Source organism: Herpailurus yagouaroundi, unplaced genomic scaffold (genome assembly GCF_014898765.1).
Source record: "Herpailurus yagouaroundi ecotype Mexico unplaced genomic scaffold, PumYag 142, whole genome shotgun sequence".
Classification (NCBI taxonomy): domain Eukaryota; kingdom Metazoa; phylum Chordata; class Mammalia; order Carnivora; family Felidae; genus Herpailurus; species Herpailurus yagouaroundi.
Genome location: NW_024412397.1, coordinates 46186306 through 46212021, shown reverse-complemented (window position 1 = coordinate 46212021; position 25716 = coordinate 46186306). Strand labels below are relative to the sequence as shown.

Genomic DNA, 25716 nt, shown 5'->3' with positions numbered 1-25716 from the left:
AGACAGTGTGAATGGTGTGGGGGGGGGGGTGGTGCAGAGAGGGAGAGAGGGAGACACAGAATCCGAAGCAGGCTCCAGACTCTGAGCTGTTAGCACAGAGCCCGACGTGGGGCTTGAACTCAGGAACTGTGAGATCATGACTTGAGCCGAAGTTGGATGCTTAACAGACTGAGCCACCCAGGCCCCCCTACCTTAAGCAATTCTGATTTTCTTTTTAAGGGAAGATTGATGTTATATGTCTAAACTTCATGTTTTCTATTTCCAGGTTTCTTTTCCTACATGTTTATTTACTATTTTTTAAATATCACTAATAATTTTTATTGGGTAATTCATGTACATAGTACAGCATTCAAAAGGTAGAAAAGAGTATACTGTGGTATAAAGTAAGTCTTTCCTATCCCTACTTCCCTGTTTTCCTCTCCAGAGAATTTCTCATTTATCTTTCCAGAGATATGTGAGGTTATACCCATATGTGTATGTGTGTGTGTATGTGTGTGTGTCTGCGTGTCTGTCTGTTTCCCAAGGGACAGTTTCTTCTCTACCTCTTTTTTTTTTTTTTCCTGCTCCATAGTACTCCTTGGCAGTTGCTCTGTATCAGGTCAAAGAGGACTGCCTCATTCTTTTAAGTGGCTGAGAGGGACCTTTGAAAACACCTAATCTAAGTTACTCATTTAAAAAAATTTTTTTTTATTAATTTTTATTTTTTAATTTTTATTTATTTTTGAGAGAGGCAGAGACAGAGCATGAGCTGGGGAGGGGCAGAGAGAGAGGGAGACACAGAATCCAAAGCAGGCTCCAGGTTCTGAGCCATCAGCACAGAGCCTGACAAGGGGCTTGAACCCACAAGCTGTGAGATGATGACCTGAGCTGAAGTCGGATACTCAACCAACTGAGCCACCCAGGCACCCCTAAGTTACTCATTTTTAAAGGAAATTTGAGTCCTAGAGATGGTAAATAACTGGTTGGGTTTCAATTTTAGAGTGAACTAGCTCTTCATTAATGTGTAGTTGGCCTTTTTAAAAAAAAATAGATATTGTTTATTAAAGCAGGTTTAGGTTCACAGCAAAATTGTTCGGAAGATACAGAGAATTCCCCTAATCCCACACATGCATCGCCTCCCTCATTATCAACATCTCCGACCATAGTGATCATTTGTCACAGTTGACAAACCTGCATTGGCCATCAGTATCCCTCAAAGTCCAAAATTTACATTACAGTTTGCTGTTGGTGTAGTACATCCTATGGGTTTTAACAAATGTATAATGATGTGTATCCAACATTATAGTATCATACAGAGTACTTTCACTGCCCTAAAAATTCTGTGTTCTGGCTATTCATCTCTCTCCTCGCTAAATCTCTGGCAACTGCCGGTCTTTTTAGTTTGCCTTTTCCAGAATGTCATATGGTTGGTATCATACATTATGTAGCCTTTTCAGATTGACTTTTTTCACTTAGTAATATGCATTTAAGTTTCCCTGTATGTCTTTTCATGGTGTGACATCTCAATTTTTTTTTTTTTTTTTTTTTAGCACTTAAAACTCCATTGTCTGGATATGCCACAATTTATTTATACATTTAGTTACTGAAGGACATCATGATTATTTCCAAGTTTTATCTGTTATCTTTGAAGCTGCTCTAAACATCTGTGTACAAGTTTTTGTGTGGACATAAGTTTCCAACTCCTTTGGGTAAATAGAAGTGTGGTTGTTGGATTGTACAGTAAAAGTATGTTTAGTTCTGTAATACACTGCCAAATTGTCTTCCAGGGTGACTACCATTTGGCATTCCCACCAGCAGTGAATGCGAGTTCCTGTTGCTCCACATCCTCACCAGCATTTGATGTCAGTGTTTAGGATTTTGCCTTTTCAAACAGATGTTTAGTGTTATCTCATTTTAATGTATATTTCTCTGGTGAAAGGATGTGGAGCATCTTTTCATATGCTTCTTTGCTATCCGTACATCTTTGGTGAGGCATCTGTTAGGTCTTTGGCCCATTTTTTAATTGGTTTGTTTTATTATTGCTGAGTTTTAGGAGTTCTTTGTGTATTTTGGATAACAGTCCTTTATCTGATGCCTTTTACAAATATTTTCTCCCAGTTTGTTTAGCTTGTCTTTTCATTCCCTTGATATATCGGGTTTTTTGTTTGTTTTTTGCACTTTAAGGTAATCTTTACCCTCAACGTGAGGCTCAAACTCACAACCCCAAGATCAAGAACCACATGCTCTACTGACTGAGCCAGCCAGGTGCCTCTTGAGACCTGGGGTTTTTAGAAATATTTTTCACTCAGACCTTTTATTTTTTTATTTGGATCTTGGTCCATCTTTGGGTTTATGGTGTGTGCCATTCTTACACTTAAGATGTTTACATGTTTAGATGTTTCTGGAAACACTATGTAGGTGGCAAAATAATTCTTAGAACCATTTTTGGCATTCATACTTCTGACAGTACCTCTGTGACATTTGATAAGGTGGACTGCAAGCATTTTTGTATAGTTTCTTTGTATTGCATGTTTTATTTTTCCCTTTGTAAAGACTCACCTCTGAATGTTAGGGTTTTAAATCTGTTCAGATTATGAGACTATTGTTCTATCTCTCACTTTCAACTGCCGTTTCTAGCTTTCTTTTATTTATTTGTTTTTGTTTTTTTTTTTAATCTCTCATATATGTTTGAGCATCGTCTCTTTCCCCCTCACCCCTAAACGCTGCTTTTTAAAGTGGAACACCAGAGGCCTTCATTTCTTGAGTACTTGACAATTATAATTTATTTCCCTTTCCCATGCACAAATGCATTACCACAGGGAGTTTCATAATTTAAATCTATTGACGTGAGACCACATGATATACCATTTGGCCCATGCAATAAAGAGAAGCAACATCTTTTTTATATAATCATGTTTGTGTAAATTATGTTATGCGTTGATAGGTGAGTTATGATCGGTAACCTGCTTGTTATTACATACGGTGATAAGGATGCTGTGAGGGAATTTTTGTATTTCTTTTCTCTCTTCTCTACCCTTAAACAGATACGCTCATCTTAGCACTGTAGCCATGTAGCAATCCTATTAGATAAAAACAACTATTTAATTTTGCTGGTGCGATGCAAGGAGCTCAAACATATTTTGTGTTTTATATATATGTCATGTTAGTATGTGTGTGTGTGTATAATTTTATATCTTGTATGTAGACCTTTGCAGCCATTTGCTCGAGGATGTGGTTTAATGAATTCAGTTGGTACAGATGGAGCACACCAAAAGTCTCAGGCAGAAAATCATAACTAGTTTTAACCATTTGGTTTCAGAATAGTTAGTCAAGAAAGCTTCTTTTCAAGGGTCTTTATATGGGTACGCACCTTTGAGGACCAGGGGATTTCTCCTGCTCCTCGGTGGAACAGTAGAGTACACTGGGGAAATCAGAGGGCATTTAATCATCTTGGATGAAAACAAAGAAGTCTGTTTTCATTTCTTTGTCTCTTCATTTCAGGGTATTTGTGGATAACTTAGTTTAACTCCCAAGTCCCTCATTGACTAAACTGAAAGACAGAGAGATGGACACTAGGAGACACAGTTGCTTCTGATTCATCTTTCTGATTAAATATACACTAATGGTTAGACATATCAATTAATTTTAAAAGCTTCCAGGGAAAGATAGCTATTGTTCAGTTCTCTTGCTTGGATGAATTGAGAAATTAATGTCTGTAGTTATAAGGAAAGATCTGTAATTCTTTGCTCTCTTAAATCATTCATGTACAGATCACCAACCACCACCACCACCAAAAAGCTATCTTTTTTTCCTCTTAGAGATGAAGATGACATCAATGATGTGGCTTCCATGGCAGGGGTCAACCTCAGTGAAGAAAATGCTTGCATCTTAGCAACAAACTCTGACTTGGTTGGCACACTTGTTCAGTCATGTAAAGATGAACCATTTCTTTTCATTGGAGCTCTACAAAAGAGAATTTTAGACATTGGTAAGTGCAGATTTATGATTGTTGACCTGAGAGTACTGTCTGTTCCAGGGAAAGTATTATCAAAAGAGACAGCCTGGGTTGGTGTTCCTGGAACTCTAAGGCTTAAATAAGGCTGTGGAAAGAATCAGGATTTCATGGGTGTTCTAGAAAGAGGCGTTTCATTTTAAGAACTACTAATGTAACTTAAATCATAACCTACTGTTTTGGGTTTAGATAATAGAAGTTAATATTTTATTTATATTTCTTAGAAAAAGATGTGTGTATTTTTATGTGAATTTGTACACATGACATACAATTTTTTTTCTGTCCTGTTCCTTTCTTGCTTGGACTTAAGTACATATGTATACATGTGCATGCATACATTACAAGTTCATGTTTATGAAATACAGAAACTGCCAAATATTGTGGAACAGAAATACAGAAGTTGAGAGTAAGTCCCCCCCTTTTTTTTTTTTTTTAAATCTCAACCCTGAAATTAAACTTGTTGCCCTAAAAGAACTAAATTAAAATACTAGGTGTCTTTCTGGGTCCAAAAGTAGCTATTAGATGGCTGCAGTGTGTAGAAGGAAATGGAAAAAATGTACCAGTTTTGTTGTGGAGCCACACAGCTTTTTTGTTGTTCTTTCATACCAAACTTGCAGTAATGTGAGAGACTGCACTCTCCCCATATTGACTGAGAAATGAGACAGTTTGGAGAGAGAATATTGCCTGTGAGTTATCTCATTTCTTGTGTCCTAACCCTGGGACTTTTTGGAGTCCCTTCTCCCATATCAAATTTGGGAGGTCAATACTAGTGACTTTTGAGTATACTTTAGTAAGAATCTTTATTATTATTATTTTTATTATTATTATAATTATTAAATGTTTATACTTGAGAGAGAAAGAGAGAGAGAGAGAGAGAGGCAGAGGATCCAAAGCTGGCTCTGTGTTGACAGCAGACAGCCTGATGTGGGTGGGGCTCCATCCCATGAACCGCAGGACCATGACCCCAGCTGAAGTTGGATGCTTAACAGACTGAGCCACTAAGGCACCCCAAGAATCTTTATATTTTATATTGAAGGCCTAACACAAAAATCTGAAGGTTTCTGATTATACCCATGGTATTTTTTTTTTTTTTTTTTTTTTTTGAGGGAGACAGAACGAGTAGGAAAGAGAGAGGGAGAGAATCTTAACCAGGCTCCATGCTCAGCACGGAGCCCAGTGTGGGACTGCATCCCATGACCCTGGGATCATGACCTGAGCTGAAATCAAAAGATGCTCAACCAACTGAGCCACCATGGTATTTTTAAAGACTACAAAGTACATTACTATTACATATTTTAAATCTGTTTTGCAAAATAATAAATGTTTGAGCTCCTGCACCTTTTTTTTTAAATCTCTAATGTAACTTGGGTATGTTATCTTTCTTTTATTATGAAAAACTAGAATTTATAAGCAGTCCAAAAGTATAGGAATTCAGAAGAGCTCTTGTTAAAATGTTTGGTGTTTGCTTGCATTTTGTTTGACTTTTCTCCGTGCCCTCTCCTTCTCCTTTTCCTTCTTTCTTCCCTTTCCTTTATTTTTATTTTTATTTTTATTTATTTTTTAACTTTAGAGACAGAGCATGAGACAGGTGGGAAGGGGGCAAGATTCAGAAAGAGAGAGAGAAAGAAAATCTTAAGTGTACTCCAAGCTCAGTGCTCAGTGTGAAGCTCAGAGACCTATGCAGGGCTTAATCCCATGTCCCTGGGATAGTGACCTGAGTTGAAATCAAGAGTCCGACACTCAGCTGACTGAGCCACCCAGATGGCGCGTTTTCCTTTCTTACCGTTTCAATTTCTTCTTTGCCTAAGTGTTGTGTACGGTATAGGAGCCAGTTCCTTAATTTTGGAAGACGCATTTTACCGTCCTGTGATGGCTTAGGAAACTTACTGGTATTGACTCCATGTAACTATGTAATTATCTAGAGCTTTGGTAGAGTAGAAGTAGATACTTAGTTTTATTCGTTCCCACCCCACCCCCTAACAAATTTTGTTTTTAATTTGACTTAAACTTTGATTATATGATAGGAAAGTCTTTGGCATTGCAAGAACAGTTTGATCATTTAGGACAGGGATGGGCAATTTTTCTCTACAAAGGGTCAGATAGTAAATATTTGCCACTTTGTGGGCCATGTGGTTTGTATCACGGCTGCTCAACTCTGCTATTACATTGCAAGAGCAGCCTTAGAGAATATGTAAACAAATAGGCAAGACTGTATCCCTATCGAACTTCATATACAAAAAGAGATCAAATTTAATTTGCCAGCCTCTGTTTTCAAGAAGAATTCTGGGAACAGCTATTTGTATTTTCAGTCCTTAATAATCACAAATGTGTCACTTACTAGGATAGAAAATTGCAAAACTTCTTACTTCTGAATTACCTAAGCTTTTAAAAAAACAATAAAACTATAGAGTGAGTGGAATTATGTATTTCTAGGAATGTTTTCCATTTATAGTAAAATTCCATCTTTACAGAACAGATCAGAACCAGGACTATTCCTTAATAGTCCAAAGTTCCAGAGAATTTTTTTTGGAAGGTTTTTCTACTTAAATGTTAGGATAGTAAACATGCCAATGTTTTTCCTTTTTTTGTTAATTACCTAAATTAAATTACAGACATTCTATAAAATCACATAACAAGCTTTCAAGTACCAGCTAGATTTTTTAAATCAATTATGTTGATTTAAAGAGAGTGTTATATTTAAAAGTGGGAGTTTTTTTTTTTTTTTAAATTTTAGAGAGTGAGCACAAGTGGGGGAGAGGGGTTGAGGGGAAGAGAGAGAGGGAGGGAGGGAGGAAGAGAGGGAATCTTAAGCAAGGCTCCACATGCTCAGTGCAGAGTCTGACACAGGGCTTGGTCCCACAACTCTGGGATCGTGATCTGAGCTGAAATCAAGAGTTGGACGCTCAACCAACTGAGCCACCCAGGTGTTGTAACTTGGTAACTTTGTCATGTTTTATTATCAGTGGAGTAAAGATATTAGAACATTTGAGTGTTCGTTAAACCCTGGAATTGTCTGCAAATCCCCTCACTTGTTTATTTCTAATACTCTAAAACATGAATTTTTTTTTTACATAGGATAAACGATTTTATAAATACATATAAAATTATTTTTGAAGTTTCCCTCCAAAACACTACATATTTCTATGTGTTCATTTTCTTTCCCTTAGTCATAAACTGACATGTCATCACCCATCTACCTATGTTTAGTTGTAACTTTAATCATTGGATGATTTTGAAGTTGTGTCCTTTATGTAGAAGACCTCTGCTATTTATGTATGCTGACAGTTTTAGTAGAGTAGCTTTGGCTTTGTAGTGTTTTTTCCCTGCTTGAATCTAAAATTGGCGATGAATTCAGTTTTGCTAGATAGCAACGAACCACATTTTGAAGGTTTGGCTTAGGAGAGGCTAAATAGTTTTATATCTTCTTCCTGTCTGCTTTGCTATAGCCTGCATTTTGGACCTTGAGCGCTTTTTTGGAGGTTCTAGTAAGGGAATGCAGCTACTCACATACCCCTGACCAAAGAATGGCCCTCCTCTATCCAGTTCTGTCAGTTCAAGGAACATGTAGCTTTGGGAGGGATGCACAAGGAACACTGAGAGAGGAAAGGGACTGCACCTTGGCAGCCAGATCAGCCACATCCACCCTGGTGATCAGATGTCACAGCCAGGTCGCCCTCACATCCTATAGCCTATACTTTGAAGTTTAAGTTTAACATTTATTATGAAATAGTGTTAAAGAATGAATATACGATTTGTTGGCTTTTAATTAAAGCCTATCTTTGCTATTTTGCTGTACTCATTCACACTGGGAGTATTTAAGAGTATGTTTCAGATGAGAGTGCAAGAGCAAACTCTTATGTTTGTTAAAAATAAACACAATAGTACTATTAAAAACTCATTTAAATTAGCCAACTTAATTGGCTATATCTTTAGAATTAGGTCTCTGTTGATACAGGTGGTTCACTGAGCTGAGGAATTATTACTCAAAACCTGATAAGATTGATTTATAAATGAGCCTTCTGCCTTTGGGTATGTGGTCCAAGTTGTTTTCTTGAATCTTTCTTCCTAGTTAGCAGAAAGAAGAATAGAAGTTTGGTTTATTTATGGAATGAGATATAGTGAGAGAGAAATTATTCAAATGGAGGAGTGAAATGATGAGGTTTTGAATCTATTTCAACTTATAAATTAATTACCAGGCCAGTTTATCAGAACATGAGTTAAAGCAAAATAAGCATGTTTGGTAACGGACAAAAGGAATGTAGGTATGTCTTGTAGACAAGGCAGTAACAGAGACCCACAATCTGAATTCATTGAAATAAATGTCGTAAATTGTTAACAGTGTCAAACAGGGCAAAATGTAATTTTCTATTTTTTTAATTACTGAAATTAACAGAATACGGCACTAATTTCTGCAGTTACCATTTTCCTCCCTGAACACTAGACTTGATTTGTGTTCTTATTAACTTTGTCCTATAAATGACCTTGCAAGGAGAATGATTCTAGAGGCTAAGTGAAACAATGTCTATATTTTCTGAGGCTTCAGGCTAGGTTTTATTAATGTAATGTCTAAGATCTTTGAAGTTGTGACTTTACCAGGAAAATCATAATCTCCAAACCTTTATTCATAATGGGTATGACTTCCAGGGGGAACAGAATACCTGCTGTGCTAATTATTTCAATTATCAGCCACTACTAAAACACGTAATGGATTTTCTCTGCTTCCACAGGTAAAAAGCATGACATTACAGAACTTAACTCTGATGCTGTGAACTTGATCTCCCATGCAACACAGGAGCGATTACGAGGCCTTCTAGAAAAACTGACTACAATTGCTCAGCATCGAATGACAACATACAAGGTAAAGGAAATCGTTAAAGAAATACAGACTCTCCTCTTTCCTCTTTGTTGTGTTAAAGATAGTTTTTTGGTGTGGATTCATATTCTAAGTATATTTTTATAAAGGAAATGGTCAAGATGTAGTTCATACTGGTAGACAAAGTTTCATTCCTAATTTGCCTGATTTAGATATGCTTACATGACAAATAAAATAGAGTTTAAAATTGTGTCCAAAGCTTTTGTGTCAGTGTAGATTGAGATATGCATCTGTTCTGCCTCAGACTTCTACAGCTTTTGACTAGGAGGGAGAATGTGTTAGAATGGAATATTGGATAGCTGTGTTCTCTTCAGTAATCTGTAATCTGCTAGCATTGTTGTTCCTTTTTAATAAGTTAAATAATTGCATTGAGTGCTATTGCTGGTGCCGCTCATTATCATTATTGGCTGCTTTTTAAACAAATTAAATGCAAGGATAGCCTGTCTTGTCCCTTGTGGTATGAACCAAATCACTTGCCATCATGAAGATGAAAGCACTTGATTTATTTGCATTATGGTTTTGGTGGAGAGCAAATTTATTGGGTGGTGACGGATGAAAAAGAAAAAGATAACCTTTTCCTCCTATATCAAGAAATGTTGGCTAGATTTTGTGCAGCATGTGGGTTACCTTATGAGGTCTTGAGTTTGTGAGAATGGTCATTGTCACAATGTCTTTGCCATGGGTTAAAAGGAGCTCAGGGAAATATCAGTTACCACATCACTGGTAAGTTCCCTGGAGGAATCATTCTATTTTCTCTCCTTTCTGCTTTATTTAGAACTTTGGAAGAACTATTTATAGTTGTATAAATCTTTGTGAGAATTTGCTGGACTGACTTAAAAATATGTGATCACGAGGAGAAAAAGCTGTGGGGAAAAAGAACACTTTCACTATTTTTGTGTGTTTTTAGAATTTGTCCATTTCTTCTTGGGCCTAATTTGTTAGCATATAGTTTTTTATAGTGTTCTCTTATAATCCTTTTTACTTCTGTAAGGTCAGCAGTAATGATCCCACTTTCATTTTTTAATTTTATTTCCTTAAAATATAAAATAGGTTATTGGTTTGAGATCTTCCTTTTTTTAATGTAGGCATTTACTGCTATAAATTTCCCTCTGAGCACTGCTTTCACTGCATTCTGTAAGTGTAATGTTCCAATGTTGGAACACTGTGTTTTTGTTTTCATTTATCTCTAAGTATTTTCTGATTTCCTTTGAGATTTCTTTGATCAGATGGTTGTTTGAGAGTATGCTGTTGAGTTGCCACATATTTGTGAAATTTTTAATTTCTGTTTTTTGTTGATTTCTAGCTTCATTCCGTATGGGCAGAGGAGATTGTGTGAGTCAATCATTTAAAATTTATTTAGGCTTATTGTGTGGCCTAACGTAGGATCTGTAGAGAATATTCGACGCACACTTGAGCAGAATGCGTATTCTGTTTTTGGGGGGAGTATTCATAAATGTCTGGTAGATCTAGTTGGTTTATAATGTTAAGTCCTCTATTTCCTTATTGATCTTTGTCTAGGAATTCTACCCATTATTGAAAGGGAGGTATTGAAGACTTCAGTTGTTATTGTAGACCCCTAATTCTGTTTTTAGTTCTGTCATTTGCTTCATAAATTTAGGGACTCTGTTGTCTGGTATGTATATCTTCTTGATGAATTGACTCTTTTGTCAACATATCATGTCCTTGTTTATGTCTTTTAACAATTGTTGACTTAAAAGTTTATCTTACCTGGTATCAGTATAGCCACACCTGCTTTCTTTGGTTATTATTTGCATGAAATCTTTTTTCCATCTTTCGCTTTCAGTATGTTCATATGCTTTCATCTAAAGTGAATCTCTTGTAAGGCAGCTTGTTGGTTTGGATAATGTTAGTCTCTACCTTTTGATTGGGGAGTATAATCCGTTTACATTTAAAGTGATTACTCGGGGCGCCTGGGTGGCGCAGTCGGTTAAGCGTCCGACTTCAGCCAGGTCACGATCTCGCGGTCCGTGAGTTCGAGCCCCGCGTCGGGCTCTGGGCTGATGGCTCAGAGCCTGGAGCCTGTTTCCGATTCTGTGTCTCCCTCTCTCTCTGCCCCTCCCCCGTTCATGCTTTGTCTCTCTCTGTCCCCAAAATAAATAAACGTTGAAAAAATATATATATATATAAAAAAATAAATAAATAAAGTGATTACTCATAAGGAGGAACTTATGATATTTGACTATTTTTCTGTATGCATTGTAGCTTTTTTTAAATCCCTTATCTGTTATTACTACCTCTTTGGTTTGATTTTTTGTTGTTGTTGTGTACTATTTTGATACCCTTCTCGTTTCCTGTTGTGTATGTATTTTTAGATATTTTATTGATGGCTACCTTGGGTATTACAATTAACATCCTAAATTTGTAATAATCTAATTTGACCTATATCAGTTTACCTTTAATACTGGGATGTGGGGAAAATAGTCTTTCTTTTTGGCTTTTTACTGTAACTTTTAAAAGTCTTCAAAATTTTTTTCCAGCCTGGATTATCCCCTATTCCCACCTCAGTCACTGAACTGTTTCAGAGATATATGAGTACACTTTTATTTATAGTGGGCATTTTCTATATAAAACATAATGGTATAATTTAGTATGGAATAGAATATTTCCATGTAATGTTTATTATTTTGTCATCCAAGTCACTGTTGTGTGTTCCAGTCTTCAGATAGAATTCTTCTGTTGTATATTAATAACATATGTTCTAAGGATTTTGTTGCCCAAGGCACAATGGATAATATCTACCCCACCTGGAACCTCAGTAACTTAGCTTAAAGCTAACACTTCCTTAACCATAACCTAATTGATTTTCCCCTGCTTGCCTTTCCCCACACTCATTACTTAGTGCAACTAATGCCACTGTCTGAATTTGTACTACATTATCATCCTTCTTTAAACAGAAGTAATAATCATTTAGTTACATTTGGATCTAGTTCAAAATTATATTTGTTTTTTAGACTTTGATCTTATAATAATCATTGTGTCACAGATTTAGCTCTGTCCTTACATTTTAGTTCATCCTTGATAGGATTTATTTTTATCTGTACAGTGTGGGAATTTTTACCCTATGAATTTCACAAAAACAAGCTTACTTTTATTAAAAGCAAAATCCCACCATCTCTTTTCATTTGACATCCATCTACTTTTGGTAATCTTTCACATGTTTAGATATAATTATCTAATTAATCATAGTCCATAAACTGAGATTTAAGTAAAGAAGTAGAAAGTGACACATGTGACACAGAGCTTTTGATCTTGCTGCCAGGTGTTTTCCAGCCGAAGATAGTCTTCTGCACGCCAGTGGTCATGGAGAAGCTTCAGTGTTTTCTAGTTGAAAGGGGCTTTGTGCTTCCTTTAGATGGGATAATAATAATGGTTTTATCATTTGGTCTGAGTCCTTATATTTTCATTGTTAAACCACCCTATTCAACCTAACATAAAGACTTGGGTTAGGCCTGTGTGGTAGACAGGAAGCAACGTGGTAAGATGGGGTTACTGTTGTTTAAATAAGTTTGGGGAATCAATAGGAATAGGGGAGACACTCATTTGCTTAGCATCTGTAAGAATAAAGGAAGGATGCATTAAACCAGAGGCAGTTGTATCTAAATTGGGAGAAGAAGAAGGGGTCTTAGCATGGGGATGAGATTGGGTTAAATTTTAGAAAGTCTGTGTTTCTTTTTAATTTAGTGTTTGTTGTCCTTTTAAAATTAAATTAAGTCAGTAAACTATCCCCAGAGTATCTGAGCACAAAAATGGTAAAGATGAAGTATTTAAGAAACCACTGGTTATTATGTTTATGCCTCATGGTTGGCCTATAATGTATTCCATATTCTATCTTGTATTATTTAACTTTAAAAGCATTTGAGAATTCATTTTGTATTAAACATGAACTAAAATAAGTAGCACTAATACATCCTTGTTCGTTATACTACGGTAATACTCTTTTGATCTAGTTAAATACCAACAATAAAAATTTAATTTAGAAAGAATCTTGGGCATATGAAATCTCTTGGTCCCAGTTAATTGAATCAACCATAAGCATGGGATAAAACAAAGATGGGCTTGGTGCTATACCTATGATTTCCAAGCCAGGCACTGACTGTTAGACTAAATGTTTAAAAACTTTAAGTTTTCCTGTTATACAGTCTCCCACAGTCTCTGTCCCATATTTTGGGTGTCTGATTTACTGAGATGACTAGATGGCAGGATATCTTAAATGCTGATTGGGAAGATTGCATCCGCCAATCCCCATCTTAGGTGTATTAGAAAGATAGATGAAGAAAATTTTAAAAATATTTAGATTGGAAAGCACTGTCTTACACTCTAGAATATCAAAATAAATAAAGCAGTGTAAATTTTATCATTTTATGGAGCAAATTAAGACAAATAATTATACTTCTCTGTTATGGCTCTCATTTATAAATTATCTACTTACTTTCTTTGACTTTAGTTTCTGTCCAAGTTCATAGCTTAAAAGAGTCCTCAAAACAAGGTTTAGGATATTAAATGTTTGCCATTTCATCTTATGTTCTATTTTGATTGAAGTTGTACTCACTTGTCAAGGTTAGACCAATCCAGCAATGGAAATGGGGGTGGTAACTTTCATCTTTGATGTATTTTTTAGTGAAGTGATTGTTTTTTTGTTTGGGATTTTTTTGTTTGGTTTTGATTTTGTCTTTGACAGGCCTGAGATTTCATTAAACATAGGTCTGCAGAGATGGGACAATAATTTAACTAAACAGATTTTAGATTATAGGTACATGCTTTCTACTTCTTGCTTTCTACTTCCTAATGTTAGGATTTGCTTGGCTTAATTCTCTTTTCTTCCCCCTTGCGGCTTTCTAGGAAAGCTCTGAAATTTGAATGCTTAATAACCTCTCAACTTTCAAGGATGACTAAGGTTTTTTTGTTGTTGTTTGTATTATCAGAAATACAAATATTACGTCTTGAAAATTTAGCTCCCTGTGTATGTTGGTATTATTGTCTTTAGCTGACTTATTAAACCTCATGTAGAATGTGTTGCCTAAGGATCATTAGGAATCTTTTTTTTTCTTTTTTTCCAGGCAAGTGAAAATTACATCCTGTCTAGTGATACCAGATCACAGCTCAAATTTCTTGAAAAGCTAGATCAATTGGAGAAGCAGAGAAAGGATTTAGAAGAAAGAGAAATGCTACTTAGGGTAGCCAAGGTAAGAGCCTACATGATTTATGATTGAACATGGCCTGGCAAGGAGGTCAGAATTGGCTTTATTGTTGGTTGCCTGTCTTGTTTTTATTAAGCTTTGAGATTTCTCTGAAGGATTTCTTGAAATGAGATTACTAATAAAGTCTCTCACAGCCAGGATAGTGTCATACAGCGACTGTCAGCTAATTTAGCTTAATGAGATATAATCTTTTATCTCCTCATTCTCAATTCCTGTGTGCCTAGGATCATACCTACTACCCTTAAGTAAAAATGTTTTTTAAAAATGCTCAAGGTCTTTTTAGGGATATAATTTGATATGTGCCAAGTTGAATCTGAGAGAGGAAAATTTGGAAATTTATGGGTAAAATTAGGATTAATTAGGATTATATGGAGCAAAAGATAGCATGGGCAGAAATGGGTTAGAGAATGAAAGAACAGGTAAGAAGAAAAGTATTTATCTTATAAATATATATAACTACATTTATTTCCTTTCTTCTTTATTGAAACATTTTCCTGAACTGTTAGTGCCTGATGGCCTGAAAGCTGGTTCTACCATGGTTTGCATTTTGTTGCTTCACATTTCCTTGTAGTCCTAGGGCCTTTGCATGTAGTCATAAAGGTTGGGCACTAGACTTATTTTTTGTTTTAAACACCTTAGTTTTAATTTTTAGTGTTATTGTCAGTCTCCCATATCAGAGTATTTGTTCCTAATCACATACGAATCACCTATTTAAAAATTAATTTATTTTGAAGTATTTCATACCAGGAAAGTTGCTGTACTGTACAAAGAATCCTCCTCTCCTTTTCTCAGATGCCCCCCATTTTTAACATTTTACCGCATTTTCTCCATCTCTATCCTTTCTGCGCACACACACACACACACACACACACACACTATCATTATTCTCTTTCATTCCTTTGTTGTTCTTTCTTTGAATTCAGAGGTGTTTTTTTTGTTTTGTTTTGTTTTTTAGTATTTACAAGTAGTGCAATTATCGTCTCTAATTAGCCTTTCTCTGAACCTTTTGAAAGCAGGCTTCAGCCATGATGTCCCATCACTGCTAAACATTCTAGCATGTATTTGTGAAACCAGGACATTCTGCTGTATAACCCTCCAAATCAGGCTGTGAACAATATAACACTGCCATGTAATCCACAGACCCCATTCAGATTTCACCAGCTGTCTCGGCTCATTCTCCTTTTCCTCCATGGTTTATTCTTCCGTTCAGCAATATGTGTTTTATTTGTTGCCCTCTCTTTTTCAGACTCCTTCAGTTAGATTTCTGACTTTCTCCCTCATGTCTTTGACAAGTTTCAGGAGTATAGGCCTTACCATCTATAGGGTGACTAATAATTCCTGGGTTCATCTGATATTTCCTCATGTCTTAGGTCATGAATTCTTGGCAGGAATATATACATTCTTCCCAGCCGATTATATCAAAAGGCAACCTTGATCACCCAGTTGTGTGGGTGCCTGTCAATTCTCTTCATTTTAAATTTGCCACTTTCCCTTTTCTAATCAGTTTTTCATAGGAAGACATTCCAGGATTATATCAGTATCCCCTTCCTCATCAAACCTCTGTGTATCCACTTTAGCACCCATAGATGGTGTCTACCTGAATCAGTCACTTCTATGATGGGCACAACTTATAAATACACAAATAGTGATTTTTAAATTCTCATCCTCTTCTACGTTTATTAGCATTCTATGTGGAAGAGCTTTCCTTTCTCTTTTATTCATTTATTCATGCATGCATTCATTGATATCCGTATGGGCTCTTGGATTTCTGTGTGATTCAACAGGTTGTAATCCATTACTATTAATTATTATTTTGATGCTCAAATTCCTCCTGAGTGGGAGACCCTTCCAGCTGGCACTTTTCTCTGTTACTCATGTTTCCCATCATTCCCTGAGCTTGTCCTTACTTTCTGACACAAGATGTTCCAGGCCCAGCTTTTGCTTGTCCTTCCTCAGCCCTGGAATCAGCCATTTCCCCTAAAGTGTCTTGTGTCTTTTTAGTTGAGGATGTTGTCCAGAAACCAAGAGTAGAGCTTACAGTGTGCTCATTGCTAATGGGGTGTCATCACATGTAGGCCCTGTCAAGTGGACACATCTAGGAAACATACGTATGGTGTATATGTATGTACCCATGTATCTATATATACACAAACATACATTTGTAACTATTTGTGTGTATATGTTCTAAAACCATAATTTATATGGATACCTCCGACTCCAATATCTTAGGACTTTTTCTAGCCTAAACCTTTCCATGTTTATAAATACTTTCTCCTTAGTCAGATACTTGACTCTTGTTATCCTCAATTTATTTTCTTATGTGCTCAATTTACTTACTTGGTCCGTGTAACTAATCTCCAAAACAGCCATGCTGGCTGCCTTCTCTGTCTGCTACCACTGTTTCCCCTGCCTTCATTTCATTGCCTGTGTAATTAGTAGCCATACTCACTGGCCATGCCTTGGTCGGTCTCCCCAGCCCTTCATCACCCTGCATTCTTGGCCACTGGTCTATAACTTCATGTCCCCAACCCTCACAAGGAAGTGGTGCACCACAACCTTATCACTGTGCTGTTTCTCACTGCCTCAGTCCCCATGCTGACCCCTCTTGAGCTAGGAAGGACAGCTGGGGCAGGAAGATGCTCTTCCTTGAGCTGTCAAGTATTATAAGCAAGCACACAGTCAATGTGATGAGGTGGTTTATGCATATTTTATTTCCAATTACTGTGCTGTAAACAAAGTCATAAACTATTGAATACTTGTTTAGTTATTATTGGATATAATATAGTCTCATTCTCTCTTGGTTTTTCTTCCTTTGCCAGACTTCTAAATATTAGAGTATCCCAGGTTTTATGATTTTCCTCCCCACTCAAAATACCTTTTAATAGGTTTTCCTAACTTAGTAAACAACACAATTGTTTTCCTTGATGTTCAAACCAGAAAACTTAGGAGTCACCTTTAACTCCTTTTCCTCTCCCTACATCCAGTTTACTTCCTGTTCTGTTTCCCAGATGTAGTCTTCATCGTCTCTTTATCACCAGTGTCACCTCTCTGGTCTAAGTCATCTTTCACTTGGACTTTTGTAATGTCTCCTAACTGATCTTGTTTTCCTTTTACAATCCGTTTTTCATACTCTTGTCAGAATAGTGTTTTCATAACAAATCATGTGTGCCTCTATTACTTGAAAACCTCAGTGACTTCCTCTTGCCTTTAAAATAAAATCCAAACTTCTTACCAGATCTTAAAAGGTACCCACCTCCCTCTCTGAGCTCATTCTATCCCTCCCTTCTTCACTCGTTTTGCTCCAGTCTTGCTGACCTTCTTTGAGGGTGCAAGTGTGCATCTTAGCTAATTAGGCATCTAAACCTGAAAGTTGAGTTCCTGTGTCCTACATCTGCTCTGGTCTTCATCCTCTCAGAAAGTTGGAATTCTCACCCTTCCAGTTGCTTAGACTAGAATCCTAGGAAATCATCCTTAATTCTCTTTACTTCACACCCTATATCCAGTTCATCAATAAATCTGCCTCAAATATATTTCAACCTGATCATTTATCATCATCTTCTTTGTTATGACACTAGTCCAAGCTGCCCTTCTCTTTTTCTAAAACAATGGTTGTTTTAGGGGCACCTTGGTGGCTCATTTGGTTGAATGTCCAACTCTTGGTTTTGTCTCAGGTCATGATCTCACAGTTTTGTGAGTTCGAGCCCCACATCGGGCTCTGTGCTGATCAGCACAGAGCCTGCTTGGGATTCTTTCCCTCTCTCTCTCTCTCTCTCTCTCTCTGTCTCTCTGTCTCTCTGTCTCTCTCTGCCCCTCCCCGACTCCCTCGGTCTCTGTCTCTCTCAATAAATAAATAAACCTAAAAAAATAAAACAATGGTTGTTTTAGAGTAGTCTCTTCCATTGTTCTGTGTGCCTGTACCTCCAATCTTGGGTCCCTATGGTTCTGCATCCACTGCATCACAGCCCGAGTGATCTAAGGTGTTGTATCAGTGGCATCTCACTCCTGTGCTCCAAGCCCTATAGTGGCTTTTTCTTATAACTAGAATTAAACCCCAACTCCTTATCATGGCCTATGTGGTCTCCAATCCATCTCTTTCAACTTTTCTCTATGTTCTAGCTACCTGGGCCTTCTTTCTTTACTTAATTTTTAAAGTTTGTTTATTTATTTTGAGAAAGAGAGCACACAATGCACGAGCTTGTGAGTAGGGGAGGGGCAGAGAGAGGGAGAGAGGGAATCTCAAGCAGGCTCCACATTGTCAGCTCTAAGCCTGACATAGAGTTCATGAGATCATGACCTGAGACAAAATCAAGAGTCGGATGCTCAACTGACTGAGCCACCCAGGCACTCCTCTTTCACCAAGCTTATTCCATTTTAAGTCTTTTGCAATGACTGTGCCTTTTGCTTGGCATATTCTTCCCCCATATCTTTGCATGGCCGCCTCCTTCTTGTCATTCAGATCTCTACTCAAATATCACTTCTTTCAGATGTCTTTTCTCCCTTCCTAGCTAAAGAAGTACTACCCTCCCACACATACTCCTTCCTCTATTACATATTTTATTTTATTTTTATTTTTATTTCAGAGAGAGGGCAGGGTAGAGGAGGTGGGGGAGAGAGAGAATGTTAAGCAGGCTCCATGCTCATCACAGAGCCTGATGCAGAACTTGACCCCATGACCCTGGGATCGTGACCTGAGCCAAAATCAAGAGTTGGATGCCCACCTGACTGAGCTGTGCAGGTGCCCCCAATTTTATTTTCTTTACTATAACTTATCACTATCAGTAATTGTTTTTTTATTTTCCCCATCATAAATGCTTTACAAATCATAACTGTATTTAATTTTTATAAAATTTATTGTTTTATTATTTTCTTAAAATATAAGTCTCTTGAAAGCAGGACTTCATCTTGTTATTTCATTTCTGTATCTCCAGGCTCAAAATAGGCACATAGAGTAGAATTTATACTATGAATAATCATTAAATACTGTTGGACTGACAAAGACTTGCTACTCAAATGTACCCATTTCATACTGGGGCAAAAATTATATACTCACAAATATATATACACATATATATGTACATACACACGTTTTTATATAAGTGCATATATACTCACTGCTTGTCTCTTAATATAAGTGGAATAATAAGGATTTTATCTTAGTTTGGGCTGAAGTGAAGTTGTTTTAACAGATAGGGGACGGGGTGCCTGGGTAGCTCAGTCGGTTGGGCGTCTGACTTCAGATCAGGTCATGATCTCATAGTGCATGGGTTCGGGCCCCTCAATGGGTTCTGTGCTGACAGCTCAGAGCCTGGAGCCTGCTTCAGATTCTGTGTCTCCCTCTCTCTCTGCCCTTCTGCTCATATACTGTCTCTGTCTCTCAAAAATATATAATCATTTTTTAAAAAGTTTAATAGAAAGGGGACAAAATGAAGAAGAAAATTATTAGCTTCGGTGGAGTCTTATGTAGGTATTTAATTAAGGTGTTTAAAATTACAAGGCACTTTTAAATCTAAACGGTTTCTTTCTTTCCTTAACAAAAATACCAATAAATCAGGAAAATGTATCCAGTAAATTTAGTAAATAAGAAAATACCTTTAGCTTTTATTTTGTTAGCTACCTTTAGGTAGCTGATGTTCCATTTCATAGAACAAATATTCAGATTTATAAGGAGTTAGATAACTTTGTTACAGAAAAAAGAATACTCTGCAGCATATTTTTCAGTGGACAAATGTTCATAGTTTCAGAAATGAAGTTCCCTACTGTTGGTTTCATCATAGTATTGCATACAGAAGATAGTTTTCTCCTTACAGCAATCCTGTAAGATTATTCATTTTTGGAATGTTGAACTGAATCAGTATGGAAAGCAATATTTAATAAACATTTATTGGGCATTTAATTGTGCACAGCATTCAAGTAAGTGCTGTGGAGGACCCAGAGATGACAAGATACTCTAATGAAAACACTGGGGTGTATTTCCTACTTAATTTTTTAAAATTCTACTTTTAAAGAGATAGTGATTTGGTTCAAAGTCCATCAGGTTCCTGATTTTATGTGATTTATTTTTAAGTTTTTATTTTAATTCCAATTAATTAGCATACAGTGTTAATATTAAGTTATATGCCAGTTAATCAGGCATCCGGTATAGTGATTCAACAGTTTTATACATTGATTTTAATAGTCTTGGTTTTAATAGTCCTTGAAATACCATAGGTTTTTCCAAAATGGCTTCACCTGAAGATTAGCCAGTGTTGATTGCTTTCCTTCATTTGAGCCAACAATTTTCCTTCTATTCTTTTCCTTCATCTGTACCATCCGTTTTTTAATTTTTAGTGTTCTAACAAGAACAGCGTCATGCCTCAACTGGACCTGACTGACATCGTTAGCATCATTTTCAGTATAAGCTTCCTTGGGGCTAGAGCCGCAGCAGCCGGCCCAGATGATGGGAGGGAGGGGGCGTAACGGAGGGAGTGCACCAGACTGGATTGAGGCATTTTCCCCCGGAGCTAAGGTTTTCAATCACAAGAGAAAATTGTCATTTATTAAATATTTAACGGCAACTATGGTGTTTAGATGCTAGTAATTTCTATTAAAATTTTCTTTTCCTTTGATAGAGTCGTTCCAATAAAGAAGATCCAGAACAGCTGAGATTAAAGCAGAAAGCCAAAGAGGTAGGACTTTCAAGTTACCATGCTTGTCTTTGTGTTGGAGGGAAGGTTGGCAGCTCTCTCCTGGCAATTAGGTCAGGGTTTATTTTGCTGTTGCATACCATTTGCAGAAGCCTTGGGGAAGGACAGGAACTGCTCAAGGCAAGGGCAGTACTTCAAATGAGGTCAATGAGTTATGTGCTCTCTTTTTAAAATTTATTTTCAAGGCTTAGGCCTGTCTAGAAATGGCTCTTTGTAAACTACAGTGGTGTACTTGGAGGAATATAATGTGGGATTAAAAAAAGAAAAAAAAAAAAAAGAAACTTCTGAGATTTAGCATCTGGGACTGTACAATAGGCTACATTTTTCCAGGGTAATTGTTCGTTTTGTAAATCTGATACTGCTTATAATTCTTTGGCTGGGAGGTGGTACTGGGATTTAGTTTTAAATGGAAAACGCCTCTGGCTTTTAATTTTCTGGGCCCAGCAGTTTTCTGTTCTGGAATGGAGCCCTTGTTTCACACAGTTCATGTTTAGCTGCAGGGGTTTTAGTTTATAGCTTAGACTGGTTAAGCTTTTACTCCCAGAGGCCTCTGCATAGCAACTGTAGAAATCAACAAATAAGTTCATTTATGTCTGCAGCCTCCTCTCAGTAGCTGACTTTTTACATTTCCCAATATCCATTTCCTGACTTTTCTAGCCCCAGAGAAAAAAGCTCCACTAATTGGAGCTTATTTTAATTGAGCCTTAATATTGGATCTCACTGGAGTTGCCCCCAGAGCTGCTGAGAACAGAAGGAAATGAAAGTACCTAAGGTTGAAGATGTGGTGTGTGTTTGGGTGTGTGTGAAATTTTTCACTTGACCTACAGATTCTTTTCCCTGCTGAATAAATCATCAAGCCTGTTCACATTTCTGATTAAGGATCTGACAGCAGACGATAATAAAGACAATTGAGGTGTGAGACGTGTGATATGGAGCTGAAGAAATTGGTTTCTATAGTTACTTGACTGATTTCATGCAATTTTTAAGGATCTTTGTGCTAAATAAGAGTGATTTCCTGAGCAACCTTTTTCCTTAACTGTGCCTCTTGAACTATGAAATTTGTTGTTGCTTAACATTGCAGCACTCGGCTCCTAGGTGCCAGCAGCAGCAGGTTATTTATGAATGTTTTCAAGGCCCTTATTGTTTGGATTAATGTAGGAGCTGAGGCAAAACAAATGGAAATCTAGTAAGATTGTTACAATCAGTGTGGTATGTTTTCACTAAAATAGAGAAGGAAAATGCATGAACTCTGGATGGAGAGGTTTCTTCTGGATTGAGATGAGGAGAACTGGAAAGGGAGAACATTAGAAAGGATTGAAGTCAGACACATTTCAACAACAGAACACTTCTAATACTCATTTCTGTTCAGCAGAAAATTTATCAGATGCTATCTGAAAAAATTAGTATGAGAACTATACCCATTACCCTCTTTAAGCAAGCCTGGCTTCATAGGTTATTTGGGAATGGACAACCTATTGTTCTGAAACACCAGCATTCCTCTTTGTTTCAATTAAGGACCGATTAGATGCTTATCTTACTTTCTTGTGATTCCACCCCCTTTTGGGAAAACACATATCAGAAAGCTTGCCCTTTTATCTTTAAAAATCTTATCCCATCTTTTCCTTTTTCAAAAACCTTCATTAACATCTGGATTGATTAATTTTTCCTTCAGGTTTGTATGGGATGGTTTTGTTTGGTTGGTTTTTCTTTTAATATTGTGTTTAATTGTTCCCTGAGGGATGAATAGGTGGACAGTCTTTTTCAAAGAAAATTGTAAAAGTAAATATGCAAAAAAAAAGAAAAAAAAAGTACCTCTCTTATGAGAGCAGGTGGTAGCAAACCTGTTTTTTCCCCTCTTTTTGCGCCTCCATTTATTTTTTTTCCTAGCAAGATTTAAAGGACTGTATAATTTCTTTCCAAAATATTTTGAAAGTTTTCTAGTTGCATACTATCCTAAATCTTTCAATTAAAAAAAAAAAATCAAATACACTGGCCTCATTCCAAGAACAGAGCCACTTTGTATTAGTTGCAAACGTTTGATGAAACTGCAATATTGTCATTTTTGTGACATTTCCTTTGCCCCCTAGAGCTTTTAATAACTTCAGTATTCTAAGGGCCTCTAATTCAGAATCAAACGCACAGGGATACCATATTGTGTTTCGTTGCAAAAGGCATTGACTCTTATCTTAATATAGTTGAACTGTTCTCTTGTGTGGTAATTTGTAAGGTTATCACTTGGGATGTGCTAATTGTTATCACACTGGTATAAACTATAAAGCTTTCATTTGTGATTTTTTGGTATTTGGTTTGTCTGGGAAGTTTTCTTTGTTCAACTGTGAAAATTAGCACGGATTCCTTTCAGTTGCTCAATTTAAAATTTGTTTGCTTTCTTTTTCCAGGTAACTAGCTACCTACCAATCTAGTCATAGGAAGTAGATTAAGGAGAATACCTTATGAATGCAGAACTCCAGATAACTATTTAGAGAAGTTGTAGGCTTTGTTGATCCTGAGAAATGTTTCAGCAATGTTTCTCACGTAAATATTAAATAACTTGAATCCCCTTCATACATAATTTTATAATCTATGGTGGTTTCAACCGTTAAGGATAGAGTTTTGATCTTGATCATTTCTCCTGGGTGTTTTCTTCTCTATTAATACCATTTTTGAGTCTGTTCATTCCTTTCTTGCATTCTGGGTATAAGGACAAACTGTGTTAAATCAGGCAGGTTTTTATAAACTTGTCTAATAATTTTTTTTTTCATCCTTCCCATCGACTTCCAATTTTGACATTCTTATTTGGAGCTTAAAAAAAATAGGCTGCCCTTGGGATTTGCCTCCATCTAGTCTCAGTCCATTGAAGTGGCTCCTTCTGCATACTGTTCTTATTGACCTGACAGGTTATCTGTCTGTTTGAAAACCTTATTGTTGTCTGGCTAAAATGTCTATGGATATCCTTGTAATTCAGACATCTTAGTCTCAACTTTGGGTCTGTTTCCTGCCCCCCTCCTCCCTTTTTCTATTTTTGCCTGAGGAAAAAACCAACAATATTTTAGAGTGTAAGCACTGTATTGTAACTTTATATTTTAAATATCAATACTTTTAAATTCTGGTTTAAAAATTTTTTCCTACGTATGTTTCCTAAAATCGAAGTACTGACATTCTTCCATTTTACCCTCTATTTGTGAAAAGTTTTAGATGGATTACTAATTGCCAAATTCTAACTTCAAGCAGGTAGGTACATCTTTGTTTAATACAGTTGTAGGCTTGTTGAAATACGTGCTGTGTGTCCTAGATTATCATCTAGCCTTCGATGTTTTCCGTTCTTACCACATCATCCAGAATTCTGAGGAGCAAGCCACCCGACCTTGGAGTTCATACATCCTGATTCCTTAAACATTTGTTATATATACTGTGACCCTTCTTTCCTTTTGAATATATCCTTTTTCTCCTTTGGGAAATGTGAATTCAGCACATCTGTGCAGAATGAGACAAAGAATTCATTTACTTCCTTTTAACAACTCCTAGCATTCACACTTTCATTTGTTACCAGACAATAGAGGAAAGAAAAAGGAATGCAAGACCTGTACCTGCTGGCACTTAGCTTCACAGTGCAACCAGTAGAAACTGTTATTTTGGTATGAAAAAGACAAAAGATTTTTTTTTTTTTAAATTTTTTCTATGTTTATTTATTGCAAGAAAGTGCTTGCACTTGAGCAGAAAAAGGACAGAGAGGGAGAGAATCCCAAGCAGGCTCTGTGCTGTCAGCACAGAGCCCGATACGGGGCTAGATCCCACAAACTGAGATCATGGCCTGAGTCAAAACCAAGGGTCCGACACTTAATCAATTGAGCCACCCAGGAAGCCCCTTAGATGAAAAATTTAAAGATACGGCGTCTGTGAAATGTGATAGTTAAGGCTGTTAAATTATAGCAATTTGTATTTAAACTTATGCTGGGTCTGCATGAGTGAAAACTCATGGAACACTGGACAGGACAAAATGAAACTTGTCATTTTAAATATGTGTGTGTGTGTGTGTGTGTGTGTGTGTACACATATACATTTTTTTTTGGTCATTAAGAATCTATTTTAGCAATCCAGTTAATTTAGTATGGAGAAGACATTTGTAAAATGACAAGTTGTAAAAAGCTTGTGTACATAGAGAAACAGATGCAGACATTTCAAAGCATTGATAGTCTAGGACAGAGGTTCTCAAACTTTGGTGGACATGAGTATTATCTGGAGGGTTTGTTAAAATACAGATTGCTGCCCCCCCCCCCCCCCGCCCCCTTCCTAGTTGATGATGCAGTAGGTCTGGGCGAGGCTTGAGAGTTTACATTTCTAACAGATTTCCAGGTAATTCGCTATTGCTGCTGCTCCTCTGGAAATCACAATTAGAACCATTGGTCTAGGAGGAGAAGGAAGAGGACCTTTAAAATCCACCACTTTTATTTTCCCGTTGACTAAATGGTCATAGAAGGTCAAACAAAATACTGTGGTTTGAGAATCTAAGAGTTGGCATCTTGAACTGGCATTGTTCAGTTACCATTCAGTAAATTCTCTTCTGGGAGCTGAGAAATGGATATTTTCTCAAGAGATGTATATTGGTTGTATCTCTTGATTGGTGTACCTTACATAGGAAAGATAGTATTTTATTTAGAGCTTCATCAGGTTACATAGATTAATTTGGAAGTATAGGATCTGTGTGGCCTGAGGGACATTCTACCCTTTTGGTAGAAGAGGTATGTATTATAAGAGAAATAGCATTGAACTAGAAGACAAGAGTCTTCAATTCTAGATTCAACCTGCCATTGACTACATCTCACTTTGGGGAAGTTACTTTACTTCTTGAACTTAACCCAGTTTCCTTTTTTCTTTTTTTCCAAACATCACAAGTAAGATTTTTTATTTGTCACCATTAAATGTCTGAATTTTTTTTTTTTTTTTTTTTTT

The 25716-nt window shown here is 36.7% G+C and overlaps 1 protein-coding gene and 1 pseudogene across 1 annotated transcript in view; one reads left to right on the top strand and one right to left on the bottom strand.

Annotated features, from left to right (window-relative positions):
* Positions 1 to 25716, top strand: part of TAF4B (TATA-box binding protein associated factor 4b) — a 118592-nt gene that overhangs the window by 49835 nt on the left and 43041 nt on the right. The window contains exons 8-11 of the mRNA XM_040478496.1: positions 3798 to 3967; positions 8719 to 8849; positions 13943 to 14068; positions 20692 to 20748. Of these exons, the coding sequence (XP_040334430.1) occupies positions 3798 to 3967; positions 8719 to 8849; positions 13943 to 14068; positions 20692 to 20748 (484 nt within the window). The remainder of the gene's footprint in view (positions 1 to 3797; positions 3968 to 8718; positions 8850 to 13942; positions 14069 to 20691; positions 20749 to 25716) is intronic.
* LOC121033230 (40S ribosomal protein S3a-like) overlaps positions 21129 to 25716 on the bottom strand; it is a 5604-nt pseudogene continuing 1016 nt past the window's right edge.